General features: G+C 43.6%; 1 protein-coding gene across 1 annotated transcript in view; it reads right to left on the reverse strand.

The window, feature by feature from the left end:
* The window catches only part of cpn1 (carboxypeptidase N, polypeptide 1), a 62992-nt gene that overhangs the window by 7320 nt on the left and 29665 nt on the right, over window positions 1-26007 (reverse strand). Inside the window, exons 2-5 of the mRNA XM_084326217.1 lie at window positions 20117-20313; window positions 17300-17455; window positions 11799-11975; window positions 10213-10324 (exon numbers count right to left, since the gene is read on the reverse strand). Coding sequence (XP_084182343.1) covers window positions 10213-10324; window positions 11799-11975; window positions 17300-17455; window positions 20117-20313 — 642 coding nt within the window. The remainder of the gene's footprint in view (window positions 1-10212; window positions 10325-11798; window positions 11976-17299; window positions 17456-20116; window positions 20314-26007) is intronic.

Here is a 26007-nt window from a genome sequence, read left to right on the forward strand (position 1 = left end):
TGAGAAAGACTTTCGTCTTGTTTCCATCAGGGTCCCCCATTTTCAATTCATCATATGACACACATGACATACAGATAGACAGTACTGCTACATCTATACATTTATGACATACCAGATTTTCAAATACAGTACTGTTTGTGATACTAAAAAAATCCAGAAGAAGAGTATATACATTTGACATAGAAACTGTGCATTGGGGGAGGTTGGGTAGGTGGGGTGGGGCTGTACATTGGAGGTGGGGGGGGGGGGGGGGGTTGGGTAGGGGGGGGGGGTTGACTGTACATTGGAATACTGACATACATTTGACATGGAAACTGTACATTGGAGGAGGTTGGGTAGGTGGGGTGGGGTTGGGTGGGGCTGTACATTGGAATACTGACAAAGCCATGCTTGGTCTTTATTGTACAACTGGGTTAGGACATTTGTAGGGGCCAGTTTTGAATTGCAGTCTCCCGTAGGTGTTCTTTGAGAGTGTTTTTGAAGGTGGGTAGTGATTTACATTCCTTTACAGCTTTGGGTAGGGCGTTCCACATTGTTGTGGCATAATTGCGAAACGTGTTTAGTCCCTTGTTTGAGCCGAATCTGGGTTTTACATGATTTGTGGAGCTCCCTCTGGTGTTGTGATCGTGGTATTCACTGACCTTTGGGAAGTATTTTGACATGTACATGGGTACCTTGGTCGTGTAGTGTATCTTGTAGACCAGGCCCATTGCAAGTTGCTGTACTCTGTTGTCTACTCAGTCTAAGCCATCCTAGGTTGGCAAAGTGTGCAGGGGTGAGGTGGGTTCTAGGAGTCAGGTCAAGCAGTAGTCTGACTAGTTTGTTTTGAGATGTTTGTAATTTGGTTTTTAGTGCCTTTGAGGTGCTTTGGTACCATGAGGTGCAAGCATAGTCGTAGTACCCTTGAATGAGTGCTCCTGCCAGAGTCTTCAGGGTATTCTTGTTTACCAGGGAGGAGATCCGGTACAAGAATCGAGTTCGTTGATTGACTTTTTTTATTACATTGGATGCCATTTTGTCACAGGAAAGATTAGCCTCTAGGATGGAACCCAGGTAGGTAATTTCATCTTTCCTTGTGACAATATTGTCACCCACTGTAACTGAGAAGCCGTCTGTTTTGCTGAGTTTGTTATTTGAACCGAAGAGAATGGACTCTGTTTTGCCCATGTGTAATGATAGTTTGTTGTTGGCGAGCCATATGCAGATTTTGCCTAGTTCCGAGCTGAGGGCTTTTTCAACCTGGTTGCCCTCAAAGGGCCAAAGACCGTATAAATGTTAATGTAATGTAAAATAAATGTAGCTACTCATTTACATATTGTTAAACATGTTGTTTCTGTATTTATTACTTATTCAAGTTATACATATTGCATATGCATTTGCATAGATGTAAAAATATATGTTAGCTTATGTTATTTTAACAAATAATTTTAGTTTATCAGAACCCCATATTACTCCATCAATCAATGATCAAACCATTCAAGTAAATAACAAAGAAGAATATCATCAAATACAAGCTATGACATTAAGTTTGTTCAAAACCTTTTTATCACAGTCAAGAGGGGCAGAACTAACAACTGTGAGCTGCAAAGAACGCGTGGGACAGATGTAGCAGATGTTACAAAAACAAATGGCTGCACACAACCTTGCAGAGGCCATACATCCAACTAATGGAAGATAGTTTAATTAACTTTAATTAACAGATTGCAGAATGGGTACAGCACAGTACAGCTCAATACACACAATTGTTAAGGGGATGCAGACCAGAGAAAAACTTTCGACTTGTTTACATCAGGGTCCCCCATTTTCAATTCGTAATGAAATTGCTATTATGTGTCTGCATGAACACACAACTGTAACTGTACTCAAAAATAACAAAATAAGGGTTGTCTCAGTTCACAACTATATTGGTCAAGTTTTGGGTGGGACTTGTTTGCGTCCCTACAGCTTCTTATTCAATTGAGCGAGATGCTCGGTTATGTCACACAGCCAGCATGCATCTGACAGTTCAGACAATATTTCTTCAACCCTTTGTTACCTATTCCGCCTGGATCTTTTTTGTATTTTGGGCTGTAAAATTGTCAAAGAATGTCTGAGGAGTAAGTGCTTTTGGCTTTTTTCCTTTGTTACTTCATCAATACCTCAGATGTTCAACACACATGTATGTGTAAGAATGTGTAATAACTAAAGCTGTCAAAGCTTTATTAACGCATTAACCCACAATTATTTTAACGCCGCTATTTTTTAACCCAAGATTAATGTATAAAAAAAAAAAAAAAAAAAAAATCTTTTTTTTTTACCAGAACTCTTGGGGGGCCACATCAAATGACGTGGCAGGCCGCATTTGGCCCGCGGGCCATGAGTTTGACACCTATGTGCTATAGTATAGATAACATTCAGCCATTAGCTGTCGCACAAGAGCACCAGCACGTCATTTATCCAATCAGGTGCATTCCACGTGGGGAAATGGGAAGTAGGGAGGGGATCCGATACATGCCTGCAACATGTAAACAAAGACATTCATTTTTGGACAGCAATACTTTTATTCTGTACCTTTCTAAAAGTTCTGTGGCTGTTCTTGGTAGATTAGTGACTTGTTCTTGGTAGATTAGTGACTTGTTCTTGGTATATTAGTGACTTGTTCTTGGTAGATTAGACACTTAACCCCCAACTGCTCCAGTGGAGTTGCTCAGTGGCCAATGGTGTCAGGCTGTGGTTGTACTGGGCAGCTCCCAGGTGTGAATGGGACTGTGTGAATGTGAAGCAGGGCGTAGCTGAAAAAGAGCATCTGTGCTCAGCGAACCTATACCCTGGGTAAATAAAGGTTAGATATTAGTGACTTGTTCTTGGTAGATTGGTGACTTGTTTTTGGTAGATTAGTGACTTGTTCTTTGTAGATTAGTGACTTGTTCTTGGTAGATTAGTGACTTGTTCTTGGTAGATTAGTGACTTGTTCTTGGTAGATTAGTGACTTGTTCTTGGTAGATTAATGACTTGTTCTTGGTAGATTAGTGACTTGTTCTTGGTAGGCTAGTGACTTGTTCTTGGTAGATTAGTGACTTGTTCTTGGTAGGCTAGTGACTTGTTCTTGGTAGGCTAGTGACTTGCCAACACAGTTCATGCAGACAGTGGATGATCTCTGTGTACTGTATGTTGGGAGTGTGTTTGGATACCGGTACTTATAATTAATGGTAATAAATGGTTTCTGCATGAACTATTGTAGGTGTCTGGGTGTATTGTGCTCTACTGAGCACTCATTTCTAGTAGTAAGTAGTATGAAGCAGGAATTTCACCAAATTGTCCCAAATGTAAAACTCTTGTAGTTATTCTGTATGGCAATGTGTGCAAAGATCAGTAGATCAGTAAATCAGTAGGTCAGTAAATCAGTAGATCAGGAAATCAGTAAATCAGTAAATCAGTAAATCAGTAAATCAGTAAATCAGTAAATCAGTAGATCAGTAGGTCAGTAGGTCAGTAGGTCATTAGATCAGTACAGAAACTGGCCACCAGGTGGCAGCAAACAAACGTTTATGTCCCTGACTCTCTTTAACCAATAAGGTGGTGGTTGAATGCTTTGAATGGCGTGATTTTTTTCCATAGCCTCCGTTTGCGAAGGCGCTCTCTGATTGGCTAGGCCGCGTACAGTGAAGAAGAAAAGACCCTCTCTGACTGGTTTAGCTCCGAAGGGTCTCTTCCGCCTTGTACATATATTCTCTGCTTCGAAGTGGTTATGCTTAGGCATTCTTTCGAAGTGGTTATGCTTAGGCCCTCTTTCGAAGTGGTTATGCTTAGGCCCTCTTTCGACGTGGTTATGCTTAGAGTTAGGGTTAGGGTTAGCCAATCGGAGAGCGTCTTTTTCTTCTTCGCTGCAATCAATGAGCGTCTTCGCTCACAGAGGCTACGGAAAAAAATCACACGGTTGAATGTCATGTGGTGACGTGGGTCAGGGTCAAGGGTCAAGAGTCAGGGTCAGGGTCAGGAAGGCCATCATGGGGAACAACTGAACTGAGGAACTGAAATCTACACTCCACAGTAAACACAAAGTAATAATAATAATAATAATAATAATAACTTGGATTTATATAGCGCCTTCCAAGAAACCCAAGGAACGCTTTACAGGCAACAAAAAAGTCACATAAGACATAAGTAAAATAAATAGTAATAACAATAAATGACAGGGAGACGACTAGAGGCCGTAGGCCTTCGTGAACAGGTGGGTTTTCAGGGCCATCTTGGAGGAGTCCAAGGATGTGGCAGAGAGGATCTCAGCCAGGAGAGAGTTCCAGAGGGTGGGGGCCAAAGCTTTGTAGACAGGTCTGAAGGATGGAGAGCAGATCTGTGTGTGATGAGCCTCCAGGAGGAGGTGTAGGGGTGGAGGAGGTCAGATAGGTACTGGGGCGCATGGAGGAGGTGTAGGGGTGGAGGAGGTCAGATAGGTACTGGGGGGCATGGAGGAGGTGTAGGGGTGGAGGAGGTCAGATAGGTACTGGGGGGCATGGAGGGGGTGTAGGGGTGGAGGAGGTCAGAGAAGTATTGGGGGTGTAGGGGTGGAGAAGTTCAGAGAGGTACTGGGGGTGTAGGGGTGGAGGTCAGATAGGTACTGGACAATGGAGGGGGTGTAGGGATGGAGGAGGTCAGTTAGGTAATGGGGGTGTAGGGGTGGAGGAGGTCAAAGAGATATTACTGAAGGACTCAACATCATCAACATCATCACTGGTATTCAAGAAACAGGCCCCAAAAACCCCAACTATCCCTTTAAGTTAAATAAACTATTTTCAAGTTTAATTTGACAAAAAGCCATCAAGATACAGTTGAATGTTGTTGAAAAGTTGTCTGGCTAACTTTCTGACCCTGTTTGATGAAACAGCCGCTTCTTGTCTGAGAATCTCAACTCACACCGTCTCTCTCGCCCCCTGGGAGAGGAGAGAGAGAGAGAGAGAGTGAGGGGTAACCTGAGACACCGCTGTGACAGAACATGCTCTCCGGCTAAAGTAAACATCACACTCCTCCACCAGATGAGACACTGGCCGTTTCTCACCACGTCTGATTGGAGCGCTGGCACGGCTCACGTCCCGAGGACGAGCACCAGCCGGGGGTTTGAACGCTGCACTGTGTGATTCTTGGAAGGGGAAAGAAATGACTCATAGTGGTTCTTATGTCCTGTGCCATCATATAAATCAAAACCTCTCCCAAGGCAGTATGAGCCAAACATATGCCTAGAAGATACTTCTCTGTACTGTATAGTATACTCTAGGTACCCAGACTGTATGAACTCTGACCTCTTTTACACTTGAATGATACTGATCTAGGACCAGTGCTCCGGTCACATGGCCACACACACATACCTCACTATGACTTATGAGCCAATCTGGTCTCAGGTCAGCACTTTAACACTTTCTGTGCGTTCACGTAGTTCTACGTTTCTGTGGCCCGACCGTTGAGTGCCGAAAACGTAGATCTACGTTTCTGTTTCGGTATTTCTTTTATTCGCTATTGCCATTCATAATTCATCTGGGCAGCCTGTGCATGCTGTACTGAATGTGTCTGAGATCGCAGACGGTCAATACCGCCGCCTACCGCCTTGCGGCCGCTATTGCACTCCATTTGGAACGATGTAGTTTCTTTTCTCTACCGAGCTGCGGCGTGGGGGCGGGTCCTAAACACTCTGGCAAAACAAGCGCTTGTAGGGATGGCTTGGACAACTGACCCCTCCCACCCGTTCAGGTGCAATGCCAGATAACGTCGGAGACAGGATCGCTGTGGATATCTGGAATGGCGATCAGATAATTGGATTATTCTTTTTGCAGTACACCAGAGACCAGGTAAGGACTCTATATTACCAATATTGCGTTGATTCGATATATTTTTTTCCCGCGATTGCTCTGTGTCTGTGTGTATGTGTGTGTGCTGTGTCCCGTTGGCAGCACGGAGGTATTCGTGTATGCACGAGGAATCATAATACCAATAGCGTTGATTTCAGGATGATTAGATAATCAGGTGAAAAATGGCAACGTGATAAGTGGATTTGACTAAAGGGCTGTTTTGACGGAGTTCCCTGGAGTTACACAGGAATTACACTCTACCACTATACTCATATTCACCACAGTATAAAACGGAAATGTATAGATGAAAAAATAATCTGTTTCTTGCACGTTGACCGGAAGAAACCCACTGACAATCAACGGCGTTATTAGATCCATAGCTATAATATAAAATATAGGTTTAGCTCTACAAACAAGGTGAGCGTTTACATGGGGTTAATGTGCGGCAAGGCCTATGCACTTCCCGGAAGGGGGCGTGGCACCCAATGTGTTAAGACCCAAGTAAAAAATGTGTATATTTTCTCCATTCTGAACTGATATAGTGAACATTCTGATCAAGTGTGTTAAAAGTATATTTCTACCCATATGTACTTTTCTGAGTATACTTGCAATTTATATGTGGTAGGTTTGTGTGCTTTCATGTAACAATTCAACGCACATGTTTAGTCATTAATATGTGATCTAAGTACACTTAAAAAAAAAAGGGGGACATGCATTGCTATTCCTTTCACTATTTGGGCAACTTTACACAATTCCTGTGAGTCTATGGAACACATCTGTAAAGTTTTTTTCAAAAAAAATCATTGTTTTATATATATATATATATATATATATATATATATATATATATATATATATATATATTTTTTAAAGATTACTTTTTTTGCGTTTATCGCTTTATTCTACTGGGCAGTCCAGTAGAGAGAGAGAGAGAGAGAGAGGTGAAACGGGAGACAGAGTGGGGGGAAGACATTCGACAAATAACGACGGGTTTGGGAATCGAACCCGGGTCGGCCGTGCAGCAACTCGTTATTGCTGCAACTCCACTGGGGCGCCCTGTTTAATATTATATATCAATTACTCAAAAGCAAAACATTTCGACTTCAAGATTCCAAGCTGTTTGTGCTGCGCTCCGCCCATACGCGATTTGAGTGACAGTCGCCCACAGTCTGCGACTGGCACAGAGAGAGATATAGAGAGATTGAGGCCGGGGGATACTAATACATTTTGCCGCGGGGGGGGGGGGGGCATAATCCCACGGGACAATGCATTGGTAACTTGTTTCAAATGACAATATATACCGCTGTGAATATTATTGCACGGATCGGAATATGGGCGTGCGCGTGGGAGTCAAAGATATTTTGACAGTGATATCCCAGGGAGAAGCCCCACACCAGCCCCGCGCGCACACATATTTACACACTCCTGCGCGCGGTCCCTCTCTCTCTCTCTCTACCAGGGAGAAGACCCTCCATGCGCGCCGGTCAGGTTGTGTGTAAATGCGTGTGTGTTTGTGTTTCCCCGGTGCCGGTCAGGTTGTGTGTGTGTTTGTGTTTCCCCGCTCGCCGGTCAGGTTGTGTGTGCGCCGGTCAGGTTGTGTTTGTGTAAATGCGTGTTTGTTTGTTTCCCCGACAGAAGCTCCTGTCCCTCTCTATCTCTCTCTCTCTCTCCCTCTTTATCTCTCTCTCTCTGTCTCGCTCGCTCGTTCTCTGCCTCTCTCTGTCGGCACCCGCTTGAGGAAGTGCAGGTATTTCCACTCGCATGGTTGCGCTACAACCATAGTTAGTTATGCAGATCAGTGCCTTATTCACGTCAGCAAAACAGTCAAATCAGAATGACCTAATTCACTGGTGAAGGATATTGTCGCAACTGAATTAGAGCAATCCGCCAATATGGTAATTAGAGACACAGACCCATTGGGTCTCTCATTCTCCAAATTTTTTCAAAGAGTTCTCTTGGAAGACTTATCTTGGAACCGACTGAGACAGAATCAATGACAAGTTCATTCTGAGTCCCGAACGTGCTGGTAATATGTCTTAAGTGGCTCAAACGGTCGCACCTGTGATATGATCTGATATCTGCTTGGAGAATGGCATTATGTCTTAAACTCGAAAGCGCGTCCCCGTTCAGGTCATTTGCATACAAAACAACGCCTCCAGAGCTCCTTATAATGCAAAGTAATGATGCAGCTGTGTGGAAATGGATGCGGAAGTGCTTTGCGAGTCTTGCGCGACCCATCGAAATGAGATTAGATTAATGTATTGTCATCATATATAGTACAGCTCGTGGACGTGGTACACCTGCCGCAGCGCGCACGCACACACACACACAGGCTTTCGATACACACACACACACACACACACAGTATACTGTAGCCTATACGGCGTAATGAATGAACGCAATATAGGCTTATTATTCCATTAATGACTTGTTGCATTAGGATTTAGTAGATACTATATGCTCTGCCCTACGTACAGTATGTATAGGTACAGTGAAGTCTGTACTTATAATGTACGTAGGGCAGAGGCAGAGCATATATATAGTATCTACTAAATCCTAATGAAACAAGTAACTAGAATATATTAAGCCTATACTGTTCATTAGACACGTAGGCCATACTGGCGCACACAAGACTTGTTATGGAATATTATTGCAGTCTATTTCCATGCGATTAGCTTTAGTTCTTATTTATTTATTTATCCACTGTCATTTCAGTGTTGGTGTATAGGCTATATAGTGTATTTCAATATAAGTTTAATTGATTAATGATATATTCGAAGGAATGCAGGTTTATAGCTATATCAAATAAAGGTCTGTCCCATTGTATACCAATCAATGGGATATATTGCATGTTGACCTGCATTCTTTCAAATGTATATAATTAATCATTAAAACAGATGTGTAACAAATAAGAAATACAAATTCCACAGAAGGCATTAAATAATTATTATTTTCAATCATTTCACAATAATTGCATAATTGTGTTTGAATATCTGAGTAATTAAAGTAATTATACATTTGTCCAAAATAGCTGGTTCAGATATGGTTAAGCAGCTGCCCTGTGATCAGATGAATCCATATTATTTATTTTTCCGACATCAAATGCGTAATTTCTTATCGTACAAATATTGTCATATTTATTTTAATTATGATTAAGTAATTAATTCCAAGGAGGCCTGTAGCGTTAACATGAAGGAATCACTATGATAACACAGTCTGTCAAGTTTTCAATTAGTCAATCAATCATAAGTGTGCTCCTCAGCACTCTTAAATCTGCTCTCAGCCATGCACGCTCAAATCTGATCTCAGGAAAATGTGGGGACTCGCGCTACCAGCCCTAATATGTCTTAAATGGGCAGAAATCTGCCTAAGAGGACATTTTTGGTCGTAAATTCGTTCGGGAATGAGACCCATTTACCCCCATTGCTATAAAACAATGCTAAACACTGGAAAAGGCCATTTATAAGACACTGGACCTTTAGAAAATATATAAAGTGTACAAAAGTAACAGAAATACATCAAAAGTATAATTTCAATATATCTAAGCACATCTTAAGTATAACTTTTAACACACTGAGTAGGGCTGCACGATTTTGGGAAATAATCTAATTGCGATTTTTCTGACAGATATTGCGATTGCGATTACATTTGCGATTATACTATATATATATTTTTTTAAGCAGCCCCACACTGAGTCTGAAAATGTTTCTTTTTACCTGGGAATCGATACCGGTACCCAACGGTACCTTTTTTTCTGTACTTTACTCTCCCTCTCTGAAGTCTAAAAGATAGCCCCCTAAACTTCACAACACACAATCTAAAACCCCTTACCTCCCTCTCCCAAACCGTTCCTACAACAATAACAACAACTTGCAAAGGAGATCTTGTATCTCAATGGGACTTCCTGGTTAAAAAATAAAAATAATAAATAAAAGAAATTGCGATTCTTTTTTGCGATTTGCTAATTGCATCATTTCAAATCACGATTTCGATTTAAAATCGATTAATCGTTCAGCCCTAACACTGAGTACAACTTAAGTGGTTTCAATTAACAACATGTTAGTATACTTTCTGTATACTTTTTGTGTACTTGATAAAATAAATACTTGTATCCTTGGGATGCTTTATAAATACAGACCCTAAGGTTCATACTATGCTCCTTAAACGACATAATGCAGATTTAAGCCCAAAGCATTAATACTGATGTGTTCACTGCTCTTTGGCTGCTGTGATGCACTGAAGAAAATTACCCTTGATTGTGTTTAATTTGCCGCTTTTCCGATCCGTTTCTGCACTAAATGAAGCGTTCACAATGTACCCGGGGGGGCATGTTTCCCCCACGCTGTAGTTGCGTAGCAACAACAGATAGGAAGTTGACTTCGGGAATGCGTACCTTTGGACAGGGAGTACCAGCTGGCCCCGTTGGTGATCCCCTCATCAAAGAAGTCTCCACAGTTCCAGCCTTTATGCATCCAGCTATGAGCGTATGAGTAGGTCCTCGCCAGCTGGCAAACACACACACACGCACACACACACACACACACACACACACACACACACACACACACACACACACACACACGCGCGCGCACGCACGCACGCACGCACACACACACACACACACACACACACACACACACACACACACACACACACACACACACACACACACACACACACACACACACACACACACACACACACACACACACACGTGTAAACAATGTGATATTACTTTACATACCCATGTAAACATATTAACGTGATATTATGTTACATATACCCATGTAAACACAACGTGATATTACGTTATACCCATGTAAACACAACGTGAGATTACTTTACATATACCCATTTAAACTAGGGATGCTCGATATTGGCTTTTTTACCGATACCGATATTCCGATATTGTCCAACTCCAATTTCCGATACCGATACCGATACCGATATCAACCGATACCGATATATGCAGGGTTTCCCCCCCAAAAAACGGAATAATTTCAGGTAACTAATAATTTCACTGGATGCATTCAAAAGGCTTTCTAAATGTAAGCATTATCTGTGCAAAATATGATCATTAAAAAAGTTAAAATGAACATTTTAAACCAACATGCATACTTTTGACAATAAATAAAATAAGAATTGGTTCTTACTTGCTTGCCTAGGTAAATAAAGGTTAAATAAATGTTAAAAAAAAAAAAAAAAAAAAAAAAAAAAAAATTTTACCGATACCGATATTTTCCGATATCACATTTTACTGCCGATATCGGCCGATAATATCGGTCGGCCGATAATATCGGACATCCCTAATTTAAACACAACGTGAGATTACTTTACATATACCCATATAAACATAACGTGATATTACATTACATATACCTATTAAAATACAAACAAAAACACACTTGTCAGTATACAGGCCATAGCCTTGGTCTTTTGGCCATTCACTTCCAACGGGTTTTTATAGTTGTGTATTTTTCATTTGTTTTCAATTCAGTTTCATTTCCAGAGTGGGTTTGCTAGATTAAGTTTTGTTTTTATTGTATAAAATAGTTTCGTTTTAGTATAGTTTTTATTAGCTTCAGTGTTAGTTTGAAAATCGTTATTTATTATAATATGGAGGTATTTGTCAGGGGCAAGATTTAATAAGTTCAGAGGGTATTGTGTAATAAAAACACATCATGGAGGTAATTGACTCACAGTCATGTAGAGATTAGTCTCAATGTTCTAACAAACCTCCTCATGCTTGCTGTGTTGACAAATTTGACCAAATTGACAAAGACTAAAACTACAGCCATTTCCTGTATATTTTCTTTCTTTTTTAGTTAGTTTTGTAATATAGTTATAACACAATATATCAAATTTAAATAAATATTTCGACTTTTAAAACCTTTGAAATTTGAAAGATTTTGTGAGATATATATATATATATATATTTTAGTTAACTATGATAACCTCATGCTACCAAGTGCTCCATACCTTCTTAAAGACTTTGTCGTCTGCAGTGGCTGAGTAGGTGGTCCTGCCTCGGATGCGGGGGTCCCGGGACTTGTCGAAGGGGTAGTTGGCCACCACCGCCCCCCCGTGGAGGTTGGCTGACAGGACGAAGTTGTAGTTCTGCATCCACTTGATGACGGCCAGCGTCTCCGGCTCCACCTGAAGAGGATATGCACTCATTCAGACACTCACAGGCTACAAGCACCTTGTCTTGTAAGGACTGCTACCCTATCATGTCATTGAGCTGTAATTAACACAACACGAGGATTCAATGTCCCTGATGACATCACCGGTGGCCATATTCAACCTCGTTTTTGGATGCGTATGAGATTTTGTGCAATATAAATAGATTTCTGGTGAAGTGCCCCTTTAAACTTGGTTTTAGTTGTATTGTTCTCACAACTCTGATCTCTAGAAGTAAAGCATACAGATCATTCTAGAGCAGGGGTTCTCAAACTTTTTTATACCACGACCCCATTTTATTTAGGGTTTTTCTTTGGCTACCCCCACACTTAATGTATTGCGTAATTTCAACGTGGAAATAAGGAATATCAAAATAAAAGCACACGTTGTTGAACTTGATCATGCATATTTATTAGAAAATGAAATTACAGCACTATGTTATCAATGACATGAATGAATATTATCAACAAAAGCAAGGGAATTGTTTCTGTATACACATTTATAAAACAAGGCATATTTAGCCTAAATATGTTGCCAGAACATGAAAGGAAAATGCGTTCATGTGCACTTTGGCAGAGATCCGCTTCTACTCTGAAAATCCGGCCTCGCAGAGGTATGTTGATGCGAAGGGGACACGCTTTCTCAGCGCAGCATTACACAACACTGGGTACTCGTTCCGGACTGAGGGCCTGTTCAGTGAACTTGACTTTCAGTAGCTCGTCACACGAAAGATCATTGAGCGCTTCCTGCTCATGAGCGCTTCCTGCTCAGACAGTGGCCTGCTGCGTCATGCGTAATGAACACAATCTCCGCTGATTATCCTGGAGTGCCACTAACGGAGCTCATTATCAGCACATTTATCTGCCAATGGGTTGTTTTTGTCTGCAAGGAAAATCTGCGCTTCTTCTCGGAGTTAAAAAAGGCGATTTAATTGTATAAATTTTTTTGTTGCCAATGCGCGACCCCCACTGGCACCTACCCACGACCCCACTTTGGGTTGCGACCCATAGTTTGAGAACTGCTGTTCTAGAGGCACAACTGAGAGCATCCTGACTGGATGCATCACCACCAGGTTCTGTCCTCGACCACAAACCGCTACAGAGGGTCGTATGAACAGCCCAGAGCATCAGTGGATGTGAGCTTCCCTCCATCCAGGACATAATACATATATTATACAACAGAAGGTGTGTCAGCAAAGCCTGATTATCAAAGACCCCAACCACCCCAACCACAAACTGTTCAGCTGATGCCGTCTGGTAGACTGAGTCTCAGTGACTCAGGAGGTAGAGCAGTCGTCTGGTAAACCTGCACCACCTCAACCTCCACCTGCACCAATCTATTCAATGCTCTCTGTGCTATATTCTATGCTGCTGTTCTGGATGGGCAGCCTGGTCTCCATTCAGTTATCAGTAAAACATTTGAGTACACAAAACTTTTATACTTCAGTGTGTTCAAACCTCTGTTTCTCTAATAATACATTAGCACTCAAAGTGATCTTCTTTATTGTGTAAGAACCTTCAGAATGTTACCTTTCAAAAGAGACCAGACTCATGCATGTGCTATAAGTATAAAGTATAATAAATCGCAAATTACTTTGGGTATGCAATTGTAAATTATATATATTTTTAAAGCCCCATTACTGCCCGATGCTTAAGTGGTTAACCCTAACTTTATGTCTTAATCATAACCACTTTGTGTCATGGTTTTTGCCTTATTTCGTCTTCCTGTGATGGATAGCTGTCAATCACTGGTCTCTGTGGTTAATTGCCTCATGGGTCGGCAGGTGTGTGGGCTTGATTGCGCCTGATTCAGTGCAGCTGTGCCTATGGAAAAGCTGAGTCTATTTAAGTTTGAATCTTGCAGTGTCAACTGCTTTTTCATTTCCTAGTGTTGGTTATCCTTCTGGTCACGCTTGTTATATTGAAGTGTAGTGCTGATCTCTGCCCTATTCATCAGCATATAGCCTTTCTTTGTAGCCATCCTTGTTTTGGGCTACTGGCTTTATTTTACACTTTGTTTCATAGAGGCTGAGCCTTTAATTGTAGTGTTTCTTTTCATGACCGTTTCTTTTGGAACTGTATTTTGCCCACTACAGCACATAAACTCCCTTGGTGGAGGTTTATTGTTTGTAATGTTTTCAATATAAACTCTGTTGCCTTTGTGGCTTATTTATTTTTCTACAATACCTCTTTATTGAGTGTCGTCCTGTTTTTTGGACTTGACTATTTTCTTAAATACTCACTTTGAGGCTTCCACCTGTAAAGGTTGTTTTTTGTTGTTTATTTTCTCCCCTTCTCCTTAATGTCTGCGTAAGCAGTTTAGTGGTTATTCGTTACACGGATAACTTAAAGAGTCCCTATTATCTGCTTGTGACCCACACACACTTACACACCTTACACTTTGGGCTGCAAATCTTGTATGAAAGGTTCTATCCAAATAAAGTGTGTTATTATTATTTACACGTTATAGTAATTACTTATCCAGGCATGCATTTTCACCTTTATTTGCCTTCTCGAAGTGTGATAAACTGACACCTTCTGTCCTGCACCGTGCCTCTGCCATCAGCTGGTGTATCGGGCTAACAAACCCATTCCAGGCCATCGATCACAGAGGCAAGGAATAAAACATCTGCCCTTGTGGAGCGCCGGGGAAAATAAACAGTCTGGGATTCTCTGAGAGAAACCAGACTGGCGACACAGACTGACATGTTGGCCTAGAAGTGGGGACTTTGGGGGCTTGTATTTATTGTCGTTGGGTCTTGATTAACAACCATACTTCCTGTCACCATGGTGTAGGGTTACGTGTAAAAAATGCACACGTGTAGGCGTCAAAGACTTTAGCAGAGCAATGAGAGAGAGAGATAAAGAGGCTGCTCTTGCTTTCTCAATTCAAGTTTTCTCCTGATTTGACATCTTGACGACATCATAGGTTCAACATATTGAGTTAAACTCCATATTAACTCCAACACTCATGTCTATATTCTTTTCATGGACTTTTCCTCTGCTAAGGAGCGACAGTGGCTCGGGAGGTAGAGCAGTCGTCTGGTAATCCGGAGGTTCCCGGTTCGATTCCCGCTCCTCCCCGGGCAGTGTGTCGAAGTGTCCTTGAGCAAGACACATAAGCCCAAATTGCACCTTGCATGGTTGCCTCCACCGTCGGTGTGTGAATGTGTGAGTGAATGGGTAAAGAGTGGTGTGTGTGTGTCTTTCCATTGGTTAACATTATTAGGCGAACAAGAAAACGATAAACATTTTGTAATGATGACCCTGCCATGTAATGGCCCTGCTGTGTTACAAACACATGGTTTAGTTTCAGGCACACCTGTAGTAAGGGGAGGGGAGGAGGGGAGAAACAGCCCAGTGCAGAGTGCACAGTAAATTTGTTATGTCGGCTTGTCATCATGCCTTTACAAGCTTCAAAGTTTTATTCATCATCTAAATGTGGCAATACAAGCTTGATATTCAACGTTAAATGAATTACCTTCTGTGTTAAGACTGTTAGTAAGCCAGTGTAAAGTAAAGTAAAGGTATTGAGCATACATTTGTAAAATGTGCAACCCTAGTTTCACCTAGTGGTATAAGACATATTCGTCGTATGGCTGGATGTACCGAACCGTGACGTCTGTACCGTGAAGTCGCAGGACGAATACATGTACCGTTACACCCCTAATAATTGTACTACTGAGTGTAGTGCTAATCAGATGTATGTACAGAGTTGTATGATATAAATAGAGACAGTATGACTACTACTGGCCAGCAGTGTAAAGTGCCTGTGTGACTTGAACGTCAGCAGCGGCCTGGTCCTCTGGGTCTTGGAATTCCTGAGAGAACGACCCCAGCGTGTCTGTGTCAACAACACCCTTTCTGACGGCCTTGTCCTGAATACAGGTGTCCCTCAGGGACATCTAATAAACCTTGACAACATGAAATCAGCAGCCCTCAGGAACCATGACGACATGAAGTCAGTGTAACGGGGAAGCCCGTGGGTATGTCCACAGTCACAGAAACAGGTGTGTTGACGAGTGACTGTGGCAGTGCGGGCTGGTAAATTAAACTCACTTCCCCATAACAGGGTTAACAGACGCATAGGTACAGTAGTTAGGAGTGAATTCACTTCTTAGTGCAGCGGCCTGTGTCGTCGCCCGCAGACGCGGGAGCCCCCTGTTCGACTCCCCCTCGGGACATTAACATTTAACATCAAACACAACGCAGACCCAGTATGATCCGTCACAGTGGTGCCGTGACCCGGATGTCCTGAGGGGCGTGAGTTTAGGGAGGTGAGTGTAACGGGGAAGCCTGTGGGTATGTCCACAGTCACGGAAACAGGTGTGTTGACGAGTGACTGTGGCAGTGCGGGCTGGTAAATTAAACTCACTTGCCCATAACAGGGTTAACAGACGCATAGGTACGGTAGTTAGGAGTGAATTCACTTCTTAGTGCAGCGGCCTGTGTCGTTGCCCGCGGACGCGGGAGCCCCCTGTCCGACTCCCCCTCGGGACATTAACATTTAACATCAAACACAACGCAGACCCAGTATGATCCGTCACATCAGCATTCTCAGTAACCATGACGACATGAAGTCAGTAGCCCTCAGGAACCATGACGACATGAAGTCAGCAGCCCTCAGGAACCATGACGACATGAAGTCAGCAGCCCTCAGGAACCATGACAACATGAAGTCAGCAGCCCTCAGGAACCATGACAACATGAAGTCAGCAGCCCTCATGGTCACATAATCCTCAACAAGTACTTTTTAATTATATAATAATATTGTAATACTTAAACTTTTTAGGTACTATTATATCAGGGTATGTCTAGTGTTACCAGAGTACTGTTCTATCAGGGTATTATTACTGTTACCAGAGTACTATTCTATCAGGGTATTACTACTGTTATCAGAGTACTATTCTATCAGGGTATTAATACTGTTACCAGAGTACTATTCTATCAGAGTATTCCTTCTTGTACTTGCCGGAGGTCAAGGTGGCCATGTTTGCCAGAGTCTGTTTCACATCATGGAAACCAAAGCGTGGCCCCTTTTTGACCTCAAACTAAGAAAACACAGTTAGTATGGAAAGCTTAGAGCTAACGCCATGCAGATAGACACCTAAACACACCCACCCACATGGCTGAGGAACCCCCACTCAGCCACACACACGGAAATATGCTTGGTATGATCCTATGCACATAAAACACACATGATGAGAGAGAGAGAGAGGGTTAGGGTACTGCTGTGTGAACAGGGTTAGGGTTAGGGTGCTGCTCTACTGCTGTGTGAACAGGGTTAGGGTTAGCGCCCACCTGTTGCTCCCAGTTGTCTGGCAGGGGCAGGTGGTGGTTGCGTCCGTTGGTCTTCTCATAGTAATACATGAGTGCGTTGAGGTCCGGAAAGTTCCGGTTCAAATCGATTTCCCGGAAATTCCCTCGACCGACCAGGTAGCCGTTAAACTCCGGACCCTGTTGACACACAGACAACATAGATCACTGATACTGTATATATGCTGCAGTCACTCAGCAGAAGCATCAGGCTCGTTCAAACTGACACACTGTCTCTGTACCTGTGTGGGACCTGAGGGACAAAATGTCTCCATTCTATATACACTGTTATTGCTTAAACAGCTCTGTGTGTGTGTGTGTGTGTGTGTCTGTGTGTGTGTGTGTGTGTGTGTGTGTGTGTGTGTGTGTGTGTGTGTGTGTGTGTGTGTGTGTGTGTGTGTGTGTGTGTGTGTGTGTGTGTGTGTGTGTGTGTGTGTGTGTGTGTGTGTGTGTGTGTGTGCGTGTGTGTGTGTTATATTTGAATATCACATCATGTCTTTCTAGTAGTAGATTCAAATAAAGCTTGTGTCTGTGAGACAGAGTTAGAGAAACACAAAGAACCAGAGAAGTGTGTATATATATACACACACACACACACACACACACACACACACACACACACACACACACACACACACACACACACACACACACACACACACACACACACACACACACACTGACCCACAGCAGGTCTTTTCATCACTTGCTGTCAAGTCTCGTATCATGTGAAACAGCAGGAACTCCTGGGCAGGATATCCTGAGACGTGTCTGACTGTCTCCACACGGCCTGCTCTGCTGCTCATTGTGCAGAGATGCTGTCAACAATATTTATTTATAGTTAGTTATTGAGTGAGACCCTCGTTTTCAATGGTACCGACTCCGAGTGTACATGGCATTATGAGATTACAAAACACACACAATCAATTTAAAACATCCAGTAAATCAATCACCAACACTGTCAACAATAAACACAGCTCATATGAGAGAAAGCATAACAAGTCGACATAGGACGGTTATTAATTAACAATCTAAAACATCCAAAAGAGACTAGAGTAGGCCTACTCAGTGATTCCATGATTCTGCTGCATCAATACAAAAAGTAGATTAGTGGTAGCACAGGGAACCTGAAGAACTAGACAATCACTGGAGCTTGTTAAGTGTGGACCCCTCCTCTTCTCCCTCTACACCAAATCACGTCATTATCACCTCTCATGCCTTCTCATATCATTGCTATACAGATGATACTCAACTCTTCCTCTCCTTTCCTCCCTCAGATAACCATGTCTCTGAGCTAATCTCTGCCTGTCTGTCCGACATCTCCGCCTGGATGACGACCAACCACCTCAAACGGAACCTAACGAATCCACTTCAAGGTCCTTGACCTGGCATATCGTGCAGCGAAGGGAACGGCTCCCGCCTACCTCCGGTCAATGGCCTCGAACTCCACACCCTCAAGACCCCTCCGCTCTACATCCTCTGGCCGTCTCAGACCCACTCCTATCCAAGCTCCAGGAGGGTCATCAAAGAGAAGAGAACGAACTTCCCACCGCAGTTAGGACAGCCGAAAACCAATCTTTTGCCATCGACTAAAAACACACTTCTTAAATCAATATCTGAAATGAAGGGGGGGAAAATACACTAACCTTCTTACTGTCTTATACTATCATGCACTCTTCCTACTATGCTAATATGTCTTTACTACTATGCACTCAACACTGCAGCACTCAGGTTTCAGCACTGTTTGATGAACATTGTTACTCAGCAGTAAGAGTTGTACTGCTGACCTGTTGTACAGAACTTGTTAGTCGCTTTGGATAAAAGCGTTCAGCTAAAGGACAAAATGTAAATGTGAACACAAATGTAATTGTGTTACGCGTGGACCAGTGTTCCAGAGCAGGGGGTAATTATATGCTGACTTACACAACATCTAGTTCCATGCACACATTGTGATTTGATGAGACACATTCCATGAGTGCGTATGGCCTCAGTATAGGAACTGGTTTACATGGACAATAACCTTGTTTCCTGTTTTTATTTTATTTTAATGTTATTTTATTGTGCCGTTTACTTGTTTTTATCTTTGTTTTATCTTTGTGTTATCTCTTTTAGTTGTAAACTTGATGCCTCTGTAAATGAGGGAAACCTCAGTGTCCCTGGAGTTTAAATAAAGGTTGAATGAACGTTGCTTAGCAACGGGGGACTAATTATTGTTCGTGGAGCGACCAAAATTAAGCTGTGGTTTTTGTTTAACTTTATGTTTGTAGGAACGCAGCAAACCAGAGCCAACATGGACGATACAGCACTGTCTCTGTGTTGAAAGGATGAGGCTGGATGAGGCTAGTGTCATTTTATCTGTTCAGTCTTTGATCAATGTATGTAACTTATGTAACGTTAGCTGAGGTAGCAACAGTAATCAGTAGTAATGTATCTAAACTGTGTTTGGAGCGTGTTTGGAGCTGTTTGGAGTGTGTTCGGAGCATGTTTGGAGCATGTTTGGAGCATGTTCGGAGCGTGTTTGGAGCATGTTTGGAGCATGTTTGGAGTGTGTTTGGAGCATGTTTGGAGCGTGTTCGGAGTGTGTTTGGAGCATGTTTGGAGCGTGTTTGGAATGTGTTTGGAACATGTTTGGAGGGTAAAAATAAGGAAGTTCCAGGCACTCTTCTTGTATATAAAAAAGGCTTTAATAAATAGCTTAGTTCATATTAGAACCATTAAAAAAACACCAACATGTTTCGGCCTCTCTATCGGCCTTCTTCAGGGCATACAAGGAGGGTGTTCGGAGCGTGTTTGGAACGTTACCTGGCGCGCGGCCACCTCGTAGCCGTCGGGGTTCATGGAGGGCAGGATGTGGATGCGCGTGTCGTGGAGCAGGCGCGTGATGCGGTGGTTCCCGGCGCGGTACTCATCACACAGGAAGTGGGCGAGCGTGATGAGCAGCTCCCGGCCCAGGACCTCGTTCCCATGCATGTTGCCCACGTACTTGAACTCTGGCTCCACTGGGGGGGGGGGGGGCAGAGAGGTCAGTAGGTCAAAGTGGGCTAGCTTCAACAGCACATACTCCAGATGAAGGCGGGTCTGTCTATGTAGCAAGAGTGCTGACTTAGACAGACACACACACACACATACACGCAGCCATGTTTTCATGCGTTGTGGGGACATTCCATAGACTTAGGCTGTTTTCACACCTGTAGCTTGTTTTGCTTTGTTTAGATTCAGAGGCTAAAATGATACAATTGTTGCCTTTGTCCCTCTGATGGCATCTGGTTCTGCATCACTCTGGAGCTCAGTCTGGACTCTGGACCTCCTCACTCTGCTGACGGTCGTTTAGCTTCTGTGTCCCGACACGCTTTAATAAAGCCCAATACTTTAGGATCTCTTGGTCAGTTTAAATCACAATGACAAGAGACCATTCTTGTTCTCATCACTTCACTTGTTGTATTTGGTCCCCACAACAGTACGAAAACAAGGACACTCTCACACACACTCCCACTGACACATTACTCTCACTCACTCACTCACTCACTCACTCACTCACTCACTCACTCACTCACTCACTCACTCACTCACTCACTCACTCACTCACTCACACACACACACACACACACACACTCACTCACTCACTCACTCACACACACACACACACACACACACACACACACACACACACACACACACACACACACACACACACACACACACACACACACACACACACACACACACACACACACACACGCACACGCACACACGCACACACGAGGCATAGTAGGGATTCTGTGACAGCCCTCACTGACCCGCTCCCCTTTTCTCCTCCATATGTCATGTACACGTAGACCCTTGGCCAACCAGACCTCACTAGAATCAGCACAGGACTAGGATCAGCACAGGACTAGGATCAGCACAGGACTAGGATCAGCACAGGACTAGGATCAGCACAGGACTAGGATCAGCACAGGACTAGGATCAGCACAGGACTAGGATCAGCACAGGACTAGGATCAGCACAGGACTAGGATCAGGACTAGGATCAGCACAGGACTAGGATCAGCACAGGACTAGGATCAGCACAGGACTAGGATCAGCACAGGACTAGGATCAGCACAGGACTAGGATCAGCACAGGATTAGGATCAGCACAGGACTAGGATCAGGACTAGGATCAGGACTAGGATCAGGACTAGGATCAGCACAGGACTAGGATCAGGACTAGGATCAGCACAGGACTAGGATCAGCACAGGACTAGGATCAGGACTAGGATCAGCACAGGACTAGGATCAGGACTAGGATCAGCACAGGACTAGGATCAGGACTAGGATCAGCACAGGACTAGGATCAGGACTAGGATCAGCACAGGACTAGGATCAGGACTAGGATCAGCACAGGACTAGGGGGAGGTTGAGCTGTTGCCCTCTGGTAGTCGCTACAGAGGGCAAACCGAATCATTAAAAAAAAACTCCTTCAAACAAAAAACTTAAGGCATTCAATTAATCGTGCACTCGTTAGACCCGGTCCGTGTTGTGGTTGTTGTTGTTGATGTGTTATTCCTACGTTCTCTGCACTTCCCCGTTACAGATGTATGTATAATGTCTGCTGTCATTGTCATTGTTGTTGCTTTTAGTTTTTTCAATTTGTTTGTTCAATGGTGAGACCAAAAAACAAATGTCCACATTGTGGACAATAAAGTGAAACTAAACTAAACTAATCAGCACAGGACTCAAATCAGCACAGGGTTAGTATCGGCACAGGACTACAATGTAGAATGTAGAGCTATTTAAAACCTCTTAAGCTGCGACAGCCCATATCAGGGCAGATTTTCGGACTTTGTGCAACCGGCACGTTGGCGACCCCTAGTGGCTCGGGTGTGCATATTTAGTGTTTTTTTTATCCACTTTTTCTCCTTATTTTCTATTTTTCTCCCATCCCAATTTCGTGTTTCCAATTCTCCCCTCCCCTGTCTTGAACGTTGCTCGCATATGCCCCCCACTGGTCGGTTGTAGGGAGGATAGAAGCCTTGCATCACGTGTCCCCTCCGGTACACGAGGAGGCAGCCTGTCACATCTTTTCACCTGCCAGCGCGGACTCTCATTGGTGAGGTGTAACGTGTGGGAGGCTCACACTACCCCCGCTATTTCCTGTCTCTGCTGTGTGTGCAGGCGTCCCCCAACCGACCTGTAGGAGTCGCTGTCCACAACGCCCAGATTACCACCCATCGACTTCCACCCGCTGACTCTGTCAATTGAGCCAGTATGATGGCCAGCCCAAGCCGGAGGCAATGCTGACACCCGGATTCGAGACCGGAGTCCTGACACCAGCGTTCCAGTACATCAACCTCCTCCCGGTAGGCCTTCTCATCGTTGTCAGAGATCAGGCCCACCACCACTGTGTCGCAAACTTCACTATGGAGTTGGAGCTGAACTTGGCCACACAATCATGTGTGTATAGTGAATACAGCAGGGGGCTCAGGACACAGCCCTGGTGGGACCCGATACTCAGGGTGATGGTGTTGGAGGTCTGACCCCCCACCCTGACCGCCTGGGGCCTCTCACTCAGAAAGTCCAGTATCCAGGCGCTCAGAGCGGAGCTCAGACCCAGCTCGATCAGCTTGTCCACCAGCTAACGCTGAGCTATAGTCAATGAACAACAGCCTACATAGCCCCCCTTCTGGCAGTCTAGGTGAGAGAGGGTGCTGTGTAGTACTTGAGAGACCGCATCGTCAGTGGACCTGTTTGGCCTGTATGCAAACTGCAGAGGGTCCATATCACTGGGGAGGGACGCACAAATGTAATCCTTAACCAGCCTCTCAAAACATTTTGGTGAGTGCCACCGGTCTGTAGTCATTAAGACCTGTTGGGGAGGATTTCTTTGGTACCGGGGCGGTATTATAGTGGACACCTTGAAGCAGGCAGGGACCACGGACTCAGCCAGGGATAGATTAAATATGGTGGTTAACACAGGCAAGACCAAATTCTAAGAGTGGTCGAGAGCACTCTTACCCAGATAAGAAACTCTTACCCAGATAAGAAACTCCTACCCAGATGAGAAACATTAAAAAAGCCTACCATTCCTAATAATAATAATATTCATAATAAATCAGATTTATATAGCGCTTTTCCTAATGCTCAAAGACACTTTACAAAACAAACAATACAATACGGGGGGGCAGGTGGCGCACGGAGATTACGTTCGTCACCAACACCGGGAGACACTAGGATTCGCCTGTTCGAATCCAGCTCCCGGCGTTGCTATCAGCTTGGCTGGCCTCTCACACTGATACAATTGGCTGTATCAGGGGGTGGGAAAGCTGAAGGGTGGGTCCTGGGCGTTGTGGACAGCGACCCCTACAGTTCGGTCGGGGCGCCTGCTCAGCGAGGGTTGGAACTGAGGAGAGATAGTGTGGCCTCCCACACGCTACACTCTCCCCGGTGAGAACCTGCGCGGCCAGGTTGGCCTGCCCCAGGCTGCACATGCGTCGGAGGAAAGCATGTGACAGTCTCCGGTCTCCCGGACCAACAGTAGGGGAAAGTACGCAACAACCAGGAAGGGTGGGATGGGAGAAAAAATTGGGAAAAAGGAGAGAAAAAAAATAAAATAAAAAATACAATACAGTTTTAGTAGATAGATACAATAAAATATATATATATATAAAAAGGTGAGAGAGGAAGGAGTTCATGGGTTGAAAGCAAACCATTGGTCAATTGCCCCCAAATACCCCCAAATACGACTTTATAAACCCAGAACTTTTCAATTATTATTATTATTATAACTTATTGCGTGCGTTCTTCATCTGAAATGCATTATATATTGCTGTTAGAACAGTTAGATGCTGGCCCAGATGCTCATCTCCTCTCCTCTCCTCTCTTCTCTTCTCTTCTCTTCTCCTCTCCTCTCCTCTCCTCTCCTCTCCTCTCCTCTCCTCTCCTCTCCTCTCCTCTCCTCTCCTCTCCTCTCCTCTCCTCTCCTCTCCTCTCCTCTCCTCTCCTCTCCTCTCCTCTCTTCTCTGCTCCTATAGTTCTGAGCGCATTCCAGTATTTCCCAACCTACTGCGATTGGTTCTTGACAAGCGTTGTCAAGTCGTTCAGTATTGACAAAGCCTACTTTGCTGGAACGATTTATTTCGCACTATACAGTATGCGGTATACGTATAAGTACAAGTATAAGTCTTTATTTGTCATCAGATTAACACACACACACATGCGATGAGCGACCCACATGCACTGAGTCGCGGGTCGTGTGTGTGTCATTTTGAGATCTGTCGCAAATCGCTTCCTGTTGAATGGACCAGACAGCGATCAGACGCTGAAACTCGGCTGTTTTACACATGCCTCTTTCACCTTATAAGGAGATGGTGGGCGTGTCTGTATGCAAATGATTTTAGCGCGAACGCGCATTTGAATTTAAGAATGAGTGGAATTCACCATGCAACCGACCTGGGTAAGAACCGATTTCGACGTTAAGAACGGTTTGATGAATGTGGTGGTGGCTTTTCTTATTGTTCTCTTAACCCATTCTCTGCCGGGCTTATATCCATCCTAAACCATTTGTCTATGGAGATGTTCACCTTCTTTGCAGGGCTATAACTTTTTAAATTGTATTGCTAAATTGACATTACTATGGCCCATTCAACATCAATTATCTATCGTTCAGGATGTAGGAACGTTTGACTTTTTCATTTACACATTCATACTAAAATACCGTCTAGAGTATAAATATGTTTTTATCGTTTTCTGCAGTATTTCATAGAACGTGAGATATAGGCCTAAATGCATATATTAGATGATCAAATGCAGTTTGATACCGATCAACGTTATATAAAAAATGTCAACTGTACATGGTCCTAAACGTCATGACTGGTCATCTGCGGGTGAACGGAGGGGGGGGGGGGGGGTCGTTTATAATTCAATGACCGACATTAAATGATTCATGTAGTATGGGTGATATATTGATCAGAGCAGTTTGTATCGAAAATGGTAAAGAAAAAGGCTGAAACTCACCCCAGTCTCCTCGTAGCGTTGGGTGATGAGAGTGGAGCAAAAAGATCGCTATTATGGGATGTTGATCGATGCGATCCATTTCCGGTTTGTATATTACTAATACACGTCCAAATCATGTTGATTATTGAGTTATGGCAAATATTCATATCGATGGTGTCTATATTGAGCCCCGGGACGATCACCGAGTGGCCGGACGAAAATAGGGGACGGACAACTTCCGGTTTGGGCAACTTCCTGTTTGGCAACTCGCCGATCGGCCACCAGGTGGCGGTATTGAAGAGTTGCACAGTTGTGCCGAGTCCCACAGCATCAACCAAGACTCCGTGGGTGAAATATGAATACCATGACCAAAATATGAAATATTGATCTCAAAGACGCCTTACGGCGTCATTGGCAGATTACGCATGGCGGAGAATGACGTGTTAACACGTCATCGGCGGAGAATGGGTAATTAACAGACAGGTAAGCAAGAATATAAGAAAAATAATAAGAGCGTATTGTTGAATGAGGCCCATTGAGTGTGGTTTCCAATGATACCCCATGTGGGGATGTGTGAATCAGGGATCTAGGTGAACAACTAAATTCTTTAACAGGAAGCCAAATGAATTGAAGTCTATGAGAAAACTGAGTTTTTCTTTGTACACAGTTTACCAAAATCTCTCCTAATCACTCATTTCTGAATGGATCTTTATGAAATTTG

This window comes from Notolepis coatsorum (genome assembly GCF_963971535.1).
Source record: "Notolepis coatsorum genome assembly, chromosome: 12".
Taxonomy (NCBI): Eukaryota; Metazoa; Chordata; class Actinopteri; order Aulopiformes; family Paralepididae; genus Notolepis; species Notolepis coatsorum.